The sequence below is a fragment of the Pleuronectes platessa genome, chromosome 11 (genome assembly GCF_947347685.1).
Source record: "Pleuronectes platessa chromosome 11, fPlePla1.1, whole genome shotgun sequence".
Classification (NCBI taxonomy): Eukaryota; Metazoa; Chordata; class Actinopteri; order Pleuronectiformes; family Pleuronectidae; genus Pleuronectes; species Pleuronectes platessa.
The window spans coordinates 15,712,119-15,724,512 of NC_070636.1; the positions used below are offsets into that span (position 1 = coordinate 15,712,119).

A 12,394-nucleotide genomic window follows, 5' to 3' on the forward strand; every position below is an offset into this window, starting at 1 on the left:
TTGATATTTTTTATTATATATTTTTATTGTTTTTTATAGCTTACACATTTATCTGCCTGTGTGTGCATCCAACTACAGTTCGGAGCCGAGACACTGGCCAGAGAAGAAAACACTTGGAATACGTTGCTTGTTTGGTCTGCATATGTGTGCCATGATTGATGGGTAACGTAGTGATAAGTCTAGTTAGTTGGTTTCGGTTAGGCTACATCGTGGACATTTTACGGGCACTGAGCAACGACATGATGAAAGCATTCGATTTAGACAGCGTCTCTCCTGAGGAGAAAGTATTGAAATGTCCTGAGGTTCAGTGAACAGGTAGGGGTGACAGTTCTAGGCCAATGGCTGTAGAGTTTTGTGGGATGGCAGGCTCTCATTGGCTGATGAGTTGGCGTATCAAGGGTGAATGAGGAAGGGGAGTGAAGAATACAGTGGTGGATGAGAGGAGAGTCAGAGTTACGAACAAGAAATGTGTCTTGTTCGCTGGACTTTAATAAAGTTACACATAAAGAGAGACGTTTCCTGTCGTCTCTACGCGAGGACGCTACAATATGAACGTGTTCACTGTTCAAATTCATTATTTGTCATTGAGTTGCGTTCAGTTCATCGTTCTCATAAAAGTGAACGTGTTCAATGAACGCGTTCTTTTGCGTTCGTTCATGCACAACACTGGCTGCGGGTCAGAGAAGAAGTGGCTGCAGCCGTTTGGCGCTCAGCTGCATCAGCACGAAGTGGAGGAGGAGGGGGCTTGTGAGCGCCGCGGAGCATGTCGGTGCGACATTCTCACAAGAACTACACATTTGGGTGGAATTGATGACAGAGAGAGTAATTTTTATTCTTAAATATTGATGAATGAAGACAAAATTGGGCTCCAGCAGAAGGGCACTTTTCTCATCCAGGGCAAAAGGGCCAGTGCTTGAGCACCACTAGGGCTCTGTCTGTGCACGTGCCTGGTTTTGAGTTAACCCCTCAAACGTTCTTTTAATGCTGCTAACTAACAGACAAACAAACAAACAAGCCAACAGGCGCCTCCTGGGCGGACGTGATAAATCCACGAGAGGAGGAGCATCAAAATCATCCTCTATGAACCATGAATGTTCAAAAACTGTGGCAATCCGAACAATAGCTGTTGAGATATTCCAGTCAGGACCACAGTGGAGTGACGCTTTGAGGACATATGCAGCTAACATGGCTAAAAACTGATAATCACTCACAGATAGCGCCATCTTTTGGTGACTTAGGAAGTGGACATTGCAAGTAGCTGAGCATCAGAACAGTGAGAAGGAGGACCAATGAAATTAGCTTTCAACCCAGAATAACTTCAGTGTGGCTGTCTCTTTATCGACTGGCATTTACCAGAAACAAAACATTGAATCACTGTCCACTCTGGAGATCGTATTGTAGCAGATAGATTTCAGAATATATCCACAAAAATGTAGTCTGTAACAGATGAAGATGTATGGTTTGTTAAGGTTAGGTCTTTTTAAGGTTTAAATGTAAAACAAAATGTCCATTATCTTGAAGAATGAACTTTCCTCACAAAGCTCAAAATATTCCGATCAAATTTAGTCCTAGGTTCAATGCCTCAACATTTATTACCCTGACACACTCCAGTCCCTTCCCCAGCCATCACTACTTATTGTGTGTATATTATCTCACGTCAACAATGTAATTGGCAACCTTTTCTCCATTGGGTGACGCTATGGTTTCAATCTGAGATCCATTCAGTTCAGAGACATGCAGCAGCATATTGATAATCACTTTTTCTTGCTGTCTTTTAAGTTCTCTGTAAGGAGTGGAACTCACTGGTTCCACTCCTTACAGAGAACCAAAGAGCTAACTGAGGATGAAGTGTAAAATCTTCCGTGGATTAGGGCTAATGCGAACACATAGATGTGCGGTAGAGTGGAGTTCAAGTGGCCTAATACAAAGTTTAAAGAACAGCCTGGGGGGGGAGGAGATTGCCAACATATAAAGCTGTTAGACTTGGGATAAGTATTTAGATAAGAGGATGAAACGGACTGTTGGCTGCTAATACCATCTATTAAAGTGGATTTAAATCAGGCTGAGGTGGGCCTGCTCATAAGGGGAGGGGGGCTCTCACTCTTTTCTCCCGTCCCTAAAGCACCGGTCCCCTAGTTTAATCTGAAATTGAACGCTCTCAACTGCGACGGATTATAGGGACCAACCGGAGCATGCAGCCGGGGGACTGTCTCCTCATGAGCCCAGCCAGCGGAGCATCAAGCGACAACAAGGGCAACTTCACGCCGCCTATGAGTTACAGTAATGCTTTGACAATCAAATCATTTGTCACAGGTATGAAAGGAACAGTGGAATAAATAGACACCGAAAACACCACATTTAATAAAAGGCTATTTCTATTTTTATGCTTTGTATTTTTGAGTTATACACATTTGGAAAGGAATACACAAACATTTTAAAGACTACAAGAGAAAGAAAATGATTTAAAATTGTGCCTTAGAGAGAGAGATTAATATATCAATTTTGTACAGCGCAATATAGGACAACATTTACTTTCTGTCTCTTAAAAGAGTACTGTCGGTGGGATGGTTCTTATTTCAAATGTCACCATTTACAAACGGTACAAGCAACATTAAAATGAACGTCAACAATGGAACATATAGACCCATAAGACTGCTCATCGGTGATTGGTGGTTCTAATCAAAATATTATAAATGTTATAATGGATAAAATTTGACTCATTCAACTCTGTATATACACCAATATGAGTTGGTTCCATCTTCTCTACTATGCACCAGAAATAACGACTGTGAGTAAACAGCAAGTTTGGGAATAAATCAGATAAAAGTGCATTCGCGGCAGATGAGTTTTTCTCCTCCAGAAAGTCCAGATGCGGGCCACTTCAGAGAAGTCGATGAAGGATGACACTCTGCAGGGACACTGTGTTATGTTGGGGTTTGTCCGTACACATGCTGAGAGCAGCCGGGCCACTGCATCCACTCGGGAGAATAACTGTCCTCAGTCTCTATGGACTTCTCTCCTCCTCTGCTGGACTCAGGGGATCAGTGGCGTTGTCCTCGGCCGCCTGTCTCTCCTGTTTGCCCGCCTGCAGTCTGTCGTGAGAAACCGTCCCCAGCACTTTGGCACTGTGCTCCTGTGCCTTGGCCCTGAGTGCAGCAATGCTGTTCTCTCTCAGTTCCTCTTTAGAAATGGCGGGCTTGCCGTCTGACCTCTTTTCCTCCGCCTCCGCCTCAGCCTCCTCCGCCCTCTGAGAGCTGGGCTGCTGGGTCTCATCACACTTCCCTGTTGGCGGGGGACCGCCCGTCTCCATGGACTTTTTGTGCATCCCTGCAAAGAGTTGCGGGTATTCAGATTTAGAATTGCGTCTGTTGATTGGTAAGCCATCTTGGACTGAAAATAGCAAGCAAAAATAGTTCTGGTTTAGAATATAATGTCTGAATGGACAAGGGTAAATCATAGCCAAGGTAGAAGATGAAAATGTTTGAATTTAAAACCAAATCTGTGCTGAATTGACTTGGGAAGTTTGTTTGCTTTAAATGGTAGTTAGCAAGTGAAAGTAACTCCTTTACTTAAAATATAAAAGAAGACAGAATCTGCATATACACTTTCACTCAGTCAACCGCAAAATGAAAACTTATGTCACTGGTGTAGAAATGATATTTATGTGTGAAGAACCTTAAATCAACTATACAAAAGGCTATAAATAATCATACGGTTTAAATGCTCAAAATCCCCAAAGCGTCAGCCTCACCGAGCAGCCAGGGAGCACAGGACTCCATGATGCCGTCCTTGGCAGACTTGAGGATGGACTCAGGCAAAGGGATGGAATGCCTCACCATGGCTCCGTACAAGCCATACTCCGCCATGACAGTGCTGCGGCCCCAGCACTTCTCCCTCTTCCTCCACTTGGCTCTGCGGTTCTGAAACCAGACCTGTGACAGGAAAACACATCACTTCAGCATTTCGTGCCGATAAAACCGATATAAAGGCTGATACAAATCTTGGAATTTTGGCAAGGATTCCAAGATATAGAAATAAATGGAATTGAAGCTTGATATTTTACAGTTGAACCATAATTATTATAAAGAACTATATAATATGTCAAAAGCAAAACTGTGGAACTTGGATTAAACAAATAATAATATAATCAAAAATGCACACATTTTCTGCATTGTACACTTCTTTGTAATTAATGTATTGATTAATTTCAGAAAATTTAAATAGTAATAATTTACAATTTGTCATGGACATGATGACTCCATAGAGATGCAGAAAAAGCTTTTTTCTGTATTATATATTCTATATAACAAATGTTGACCTTAATCTATAAAAGATAAATGCAGATACTGATAACCCTCACCCCAAATGCAACTATCATGAAATGATCTGTTTATCCTGTACAAGCTTTAGAAGCACTACTGCAGTTTCCAGCGAAGGAACTACAGTATGTGGCTGTTAATATTGGATGTACTTTTAAAAAACTATTTCTACGACGATCACTATTTTTTTAGTTGGAGATGATGGAACTTAATGTGACTGGTGACCTTCAACCTGCGATGGCCAGAAATGACTCATAAGACTGTAGAAGCCTTTCTGGCTTCAGAGAAGTTTAGATAATCCCTTCATTCCAGGATTCCCTTTTATAAGCCACTGAGTTACAGCTTTTTATTTGTACCCTGTCACTCAGTACCCTATATTTCCATTCAGTGCTATGTTCTTAGCTGTGTTGCTTGTTTAGTCAATGTTGTATATTTTGGGGATGTTCAAATTGGCTGCAAATCGATGAACGATGAATGAAGTTCTCTCTTTATTATCAATTAATAAATGATGACTAATCCTTTATTAATCAGTTATGAGATATCATGAGTACGAGTTAAAACGGTGCATTCATGAATGCTGGTAATCCATCTCTAAATACTTCATATTTTGTTAATAAATGGTCCAGATGTGCTGTGGCTGTATACAAATGATTAAGACCAATTAGTCAACAACATTTCTTATATGAACCCAAAGCTGTTTATATGAATGGGTTTTCCTATATTAACCTTACAGGAGCCATTAGTTACCAACCCCTAATGAAAGTGGAACACGTGTGTGTATTTTGCTGCAATTGAATTTCCACATTTCAGTGGTTATTCTAAAGCTGCACGACCCATTCAGGGTTGATTCAGTGTAACTTCAGAAGTTGACTCAGTGCATTGATTCCCCATCATCCCCTGCTCCAGGTGAGAGGGATCTGTGGCTCCTGTCAGGCCTCATCTGCAGCTACCTGCTGCATGGAGCCATTATAGATGCTTTGACACATGCAGACACTGTGACCACAGCTGCTGAAGGCCCCGCAGGTTATCGTCAGCTCAGTGAGGGGCCACATTGATTGTATGGCACAACACAGGACTGTTAAACACTCTACTTAGGGCCCTGTGATGGCTCCGGGAGGAAGAGGAGGGGGCCAGAGAGCAGACAGATATCAAATTGAAAAAGACCGAGCTTTCCACTCCCCCCCCCCCCCTCCCTGGTAATTCTGATGATAACCCTTATTTCATACAATGTACTTTTTTTTCTCTCCCTTTTTTAGAGGAAAAGAAAAAAGGAAAGAAATTGCTTCTCTGCTCCTCAAAAGAAACCCGGTGAGGAGAGGCGACCCTGGGGCGCGCCGAGGCTGATTGAAAAATAAGTTAATTTCGGGCCCAATCGATGGCGGCCAGGCGGGCAAATATCACGGGAAATTAAACTACCGGGACTCCCGGGAGCAGCGCTATTGACCCGTGCTAATAAATTCAATGTAGTTATTTCATTTGAACTCCCTCCATGCGCCTGTGCAGCAGCAGCAGCCTCCAGAGCTGCTCTGATTTAACTAATTACACTCAATGAGAAAATTGGGTGTTAATTTTATTTAAGGTACAGCAGAGCCCTCCGTGGCTTATTTATTTATTTCCCCCTCCTTTTTTTTTATTATTATTATTTATCCACTGTTGCAGCCCGTTAATGAGAATGAGATTAAAAAGGCAGCCCGGGCAGATGGATGGTGCAGGTCACACCGCAATCTACCTCCGCCTTGATAGCTTGATTAGGTCGTTAGGCTCCTTCTCCGAGAACAAATTGTTTCACATCCAACTATAGTGCAGGCTGATGAGAGATTATCTGTCCTGGCGAGGATGCACCAGCAGCAGCAGCAGCAGGAGGAGGAGGAGGAGGAGGAGGAGGAGGAGGAGGAGGAAGAGGAGGAGGAGGGAGACAGGGGGAGACAGGGGGAGAGAGAGCGGGGCTCTGGTGATCGATCTGCGGCCGCTCACTCAGCCTGGCCCCAGCCTGCAAACACAGGCAGCCGGCGGCCTCCTCTCACACATCACCGCAGGTTATTAACACCAGTGACGGACGAGCCCACTGCATCTGGACCTACAGGTGCTTATTTATTAGGTGAACCATTAGAATATCCGCGCAAATTAATTGAGGTTATAATTTAGGGGAAACTGCAAGTTCCCGTTTTAAAGATGCTTCTACTGATCACAAGATTATCTGATTATAAGATTATGATGATTACATGGTGCCATTTTAAATTATATATACGCAACACTGTGCTTGAACTCTTTAACTGCCTTTATTGGGTTTTATTAGCCATATATTTTGGACATATATTTAGCTGAGAGCATCTCAATAAGAATACAAATATAACAATTATATATATTTTAATATTTTAAAACCATTTTTTAGGAGCTTTTTGCGTATTTTCTTATTATCATTTAAACTAATTTTAGCCAAATATAAAATAAAAACGGCCAAAGCGTGTTATTTCTTGCGTAATGCATTTCTTTAGGCCAAATTGAATTGAGTACTTCTCTGGGACTGTAATGAGAACCATACAAGACTCTATATAATTCATCTAAACTGGATTTAATGAAATTAAACCTAAAAAAGCATACCCTTATATTAATAAAAATCTCCCATGTCAAAAATAATAAGGAATAGAAAAGCAGAATGGTCCATGCTCAAAAAACAGAGGAGGAAAAAAGGTCTTGTTTGAAAAATATTTGAAATAGTATTATATATTAATCTCCTAAAAGCACAGGAAGCCAAAGAGCAGTTACCTGTATCCGGTCTTCAGGTAGCTCTGTTTTCATGGCCAGCATCTCTCGGGCGTAAACATCCGGGTAGTGAGCTTCATTAAAGGCCTTCTCCAGCTCCTCCAGCTGATAGGAGGTGAATATGGTCCTGCAGGAGAACATGGTGTCGTTTCAAACATGACAAGTTCAACATGGAGCCTATTGTGCCAAGAAGATGCTGCAGACTAGCAATTAGATTTAATTTTGTGTGATTTAAACGACAGTAAAAAAACAAACACAGTAGGAATAAAAACACACATGTTAAGAACAATTCATATTTAGAAGATGCAATAATCCCCATCTTTTAATAATTTGGGTCTTTAAATGAATCCATTTGAACTGCTGTACCAAACCATGTCAGACAAAAGCCTGATCATTAGGATTAATGGAGGAAAGTCTGATCAATCTGTTGCTGATTTATACCAAATATTTGATCAATAATTAGACTGATTTATTATCTGCATCCAAATAAAAACACAAAGAGCAATTATCAGCATTGCAAAACTCAATTTTCGTGAGGTCAGATTTTCTATTGAAGTGAAACACATGGTGTATAAATAACAGTGAATTCATTAATTTCCTTAAAACAATAACATTATTAGCCTGTGAGCAGAAACATTGACTGACCGGTGACGTCTTTTCTTGCGTTTCTTGCTCTGACTTACAGATGACTTTGAGAGTTTTCGTTCATTTGAAGATAAATCCTCAGAGTCTGGATTTAAAAAAGGGAGAAAATACAGAGGATAAACAAAGAGATAACAGCGTTTATCATAAATACACTGATGACACTGACAAAACAATCCTGTGTACATTATGCTTTTGATTTTAAATATTGCATTTCAACGAAATAACAGTAATAATAACAGGAAAAATAATGAAGGCTAATCATGATAATACAGTGTAAAGAAAATAGGAAATACATGAAAGGTAGCTTGTTCATAAGCAAAACACAAAGATCCCATTGCAGTGGTTGTAATATTTAGGCAAATATTAGTATCCATTATAAGTTATACTTATTATTATCTTAGTCTAGTATTATACATTATATTATATTATATACACCTTATTACTGGGGCTCACCTGAGCTGGCGGACTGGCTGATGTCCAGCGGGCCTGCGGACCTGCTGTGCGGCTGCAGGTGAACATTCCGTGCGTCCGACAGCACCGTCTCCAAAAACGCGGGTTGGCTGTAAAACGACGGAATCCCACCAGGACCGATTAATCCCATCCCGACACCCACACCCAGTCCCATGCCGGCGTGGCCCAGCACGGACCTGGCTGCGATCAGGTGCGCCCCGGCCGGCAGCGAGCCCAGCGCGCTCCTCGGGGCCGCGGACGGCTCCTTGTTGAGCCCCAGGATCTCCTGGATGCCGAAGCCGGTGCACCTGGGCGGCGGGTGGGTCGCGGTGCTCTTCGGCTGATGGAGGCTGCTGCTGCCGCCTCCCGCGGCCCGAAGGGAGCTTTTCTCCGAGAGGTTTAAACTTTCCGACAGCACGGAGCCCTGCTTCCCCGTCATGGTGATGGTGATGCTGCTGGACTTGGCCTGTGTTCTGCGTAATGTCAGCGTCTCTCAGGCTGGTCCCCAGTGCATGGTCCTCCCACTAACACACACACACAGGCGTCCTTCAGAATACGCCGCTTTTATCCAACAGGTCCATTCCGACAAGAGGCAGCAGCCTGCAGCCAATCAGCTGCGAGCTTTCAGGATTCCTGTGGATCACGGATGTTATTATCCGCCCTCCAGGAGACATATCTGCATTTACACTGGAGTGTATGGGAGAGGGTTCAGGCTCCAGAGAGGAGCGAGGTGTCTGCGAGGCTGCAGGAGGAGAAATGCTGACAATGACAACTGCATCACACAAAAGAACCAGGCTATTTGTACCGACTTCATAACAAAACTGCATGATGTGACTATTTCGATCTGTTTTGTTTGCTCAGGCCTGCACACTGATCTGTTTCCCCACCTCTTACACTTTGAGATGCTGCAGGTTTAGATGAAATTACCTCAATCTCCAAGAATAAATCAGTATGTATTACCTCACACGCACACGCACACACACACACACACACACACACACACACACACACGCACACACACACACACACACACACACACACACACACTCATCTGTGCCCACGCAGCCACACGCTCACACACAAGGATGGATAATTGATCTCCAGATGCCAGGGGAAACTCATCACACGCAAATCAAAGGCCCACCTCCCTCCACACCAAAAACACAACAACCACGACAGCTGGACGATACGGACCCACTCTGCTGCACGGTCCTGCGTGGCACTAATCCCACAGCAGCAGCAGCTATATACCACTAGTGAGCAGATTAAATAGAAAGCGATACAGACCAAGGGCCAGAAAAGGAAACTAATACATTTTCAACTGGTCTTTATCTTTTATTAACTATTATAATTTGACATTATACAAATAATACCAAAAGGCCAATGCTACTTAATAGGCCAATAACCATAGGCCTATTGCAAACTGTACTGAAGTCCTTGAAACAATATGCTGGTTAATGGCTAATTAAGACATTATGATAATAATACGGGTCTAACACTTCAATTTTAACATGAGATATATTTTGGCAAAAAAAACAAACACTTTCCATGTCAGGAAATTAAATAAAACAATTATTAGACTACAATATCGAATACAGATTGTATTTGCATTTTTAGTTGGCATCTGTGTTTGGATGTAGGCCTATAATTAATTATTTTAATTAGAGTATATTGAATTGAATATAATTAGTTTCTTTTTAAAGAATAAAGACCAAGGCCATACATTATTCTTGGTGTGTCAGAGTCAGTCAGAGAATGTGACTGACATGAAACCAATTTTTACAAAGCCTATATGGTGAAAATTCAAATGTGTAAAATTATGTAATTATTTATTGTTTCCTTAATTGTCTTATAGTGGCATCATTTTCATGTTTATTACATTTCACACAGTGGGAAATTGGTCCATTTTGTTGCTTTGGATTGCAGTAATGTTTACTATGCACACTTGCCATGCACACACTTTGAAGTGATAACACAGTGATACTGCATTAAGCCTATTAGGAAATAGACTGAAATAATAAACACGTATTTTACAGAGCAAAACTAGGAAAAATGCTGGCTGATGAGGACGTGACACGACGTGACTAAATAGTTTTAATAACTACATGAACCGTGACGGAGACTTGATGCAAACTGAAGCCTCACACGTTCATACTTTACATCAAACAGGGTGAAGGGAGCTGCTGATTAAGAAGGAGAAAAATATTGCTGCTGCAATTAGTGGTTGGCCAGTTGAAAGTAATTAGGGCCTATTTAGTGGAAATTCTATTAATGAAGAAATCAATGTTATTAGGATATGCTAATGACACATCGGCCCGCTGGGATCCAGTCATTTATTAACATGGAGGGGTGCGAGTCAGGCTGACCTGTCAATTACAGGCGAGTCACTGCAGCCGCTCTCACTCCATCATCAGTCCTGCTGCAATCCATATCTCCCTCTCTCCTTTTCTGTTTGTTTGTTGACACTTTCTCCTCTTTCTCTGTGTGACTTCTAATATCCAACTCCTGTGCAAATGGCTGATTTACATGCAGGAGAGAGGCTGCCTAATAAGGCTCTAGATTAAGGGAAGATTTAGCTCAGTCATTCGTGTAGATTGGGTAGCCCATCAAAGACATGCAGGATCTGACGGCTGCAGATTAAAAGGCAAACAGCTGTTGGACATTTTTTTGTTTATCTGCCTCCCCCTCTTCTCTTCCTTCACTTTTCCTGCTCCTGTTCCTGGCATCTTTACAAAGTGTCATCAAACCTTTGTAAAAGCACATGTTAGCAGCTCAGGAAAACTTATCCAGCCTATAACCTTCAAAAGAGGTCAAACGCTGACAAAGAGCTGAAGGTAAAAAATAAAATCCGCCCACTGTAATGAATATCACATCCTGCTGATGTGGCTGCTAAAGCTTGAAATGCATCGGTGATAATGAATAAGCAGACGACTTGTTTATGAGCAGGAAGGTCACGGCAGAAGTGGAAACACAACTGAATACATTAGGTGGTCTCCAGAAGACGCAGATCATTTCTCAACTCATCACATTCATCCAAGATATGAGCTTCTCTTCATCTCGCAGAGGTGCATTCAGTATCTTGTTCTTTAGGACGAAAGTGTCGCAAATGTACTCATCTGCGCTCAAACACAAAGACAGAGAGTGATTTTCCTCCTTTAAAAATCAGGATTAAAAACCTGTTTGTGCGATTCAGTCTCTGCTGAATCAAGCGGGACGCTCAGAGCTGAGAGGAGCTCAGGGAACCTGATGACAGCACACATGTGGAGCCGAGTCAGGGGAAAAAACACTGAAGCATAGCCAGGGCCTCATGCTTTTCCCAAAGCACTTACAGGGCGTGATGTGATGCCATGTAAACGCCCCCCCCACCCCGCCTGAAGAAAGAGTTTCCAAGCTTTCTCATGGTTCCTCCACAATGGCATGTTTGGAAGCTGCCCGTCGACATTGCTTAATTAGGCGAGGAGTTGATTAATTTGTACTAATTGACAGCTAATTTAAGGACTGGGGGAACATCGGACTTACGTTTATAAGGGAGCAGAGGCTATGTGAGGTCAAGGCAGCGCACTGCGGATGGATGGATGGATGGATGGATGAGCTGTGACCAACCTTCCCCCTCTCCCTCCCTCCCTGTCTCCATGCGGAGGGGCAGCTCTGCGGGGACTGACCCGGAGAGGCTGCTCGGCTGCAGGGTGGCTGCTGAGGGTGACAGGCAGCCACCAGGGCTTGCAGCATATTGAGGACGCCAGGTCTGTTTCCACATCAACACTCAGCAGACTGAGCCGTGTTCAACAGTCATCCGGCATCAACAAGTGTCTGGTCACAGCCTGTGTGAACTGAAACTGAAATTTGAAGTATTGTATAAGGATTCTGCAAATTATCCCTTCGCGATACCACTTTTTAATAAGGGACAAAGCAAACAAGTACACTTTTTGTATTGTAAGTCTACTTAAGTACACGTTTGAGATACTTGTACTTAACTTCCTCTGTCAGGCTTTGTACGTTATACTTCAATAATAAATGGAAATGGAAACGATTTACTTGATAGAACATTTATTAGTTAGTTTAGAAATAATATGAATTTTTTAACATTTTAAGCGATTAACTTATACAAATGATCGATTGTTATAGATTAAACCAAACAGTGCATAAGATAGTTAAATAAACTCAACCTGTAAAAAGCAAAGTAGGATTCACAAGCACCAGTAATAATTGACCAGCCT

At 42.3% G+C, this 12,394-nt stretch overlaps 1 protein-coding gene across 1 annotated transcript; it reads right to left on the bottom strand.

Annotated features, from left to right (window-relative positions):
* Window positions 1-2,707: 2,707 nt before the first annotated feature.
* vsx2 (visual system homeobox 2) lies at window positions 2,708-8,616 on the bottom strand. Its single transcript, XM_053435017.1, has 5 exons — window positions 8,181-8,616; window positions 7,728-7,812; window positions 7,086-7,209; window positions 3,752-3,932; window positions 2,708-3,327 (listed from the first exon to the last, which is right to left on the bottom strand). The coding sequence occupies exons 1-5, from the start codon at window positions 8,614-8,616 to the stop codon at window positions 3,005-3,007; spliced, it is 1,149 nt and encodes a 382-aa protein (XP_053290992.1). The 3' UTR covers window positions 2,708-3,004.
* Window positions 8,617-12,394: the final 3,778 nt, after the last annotated feature.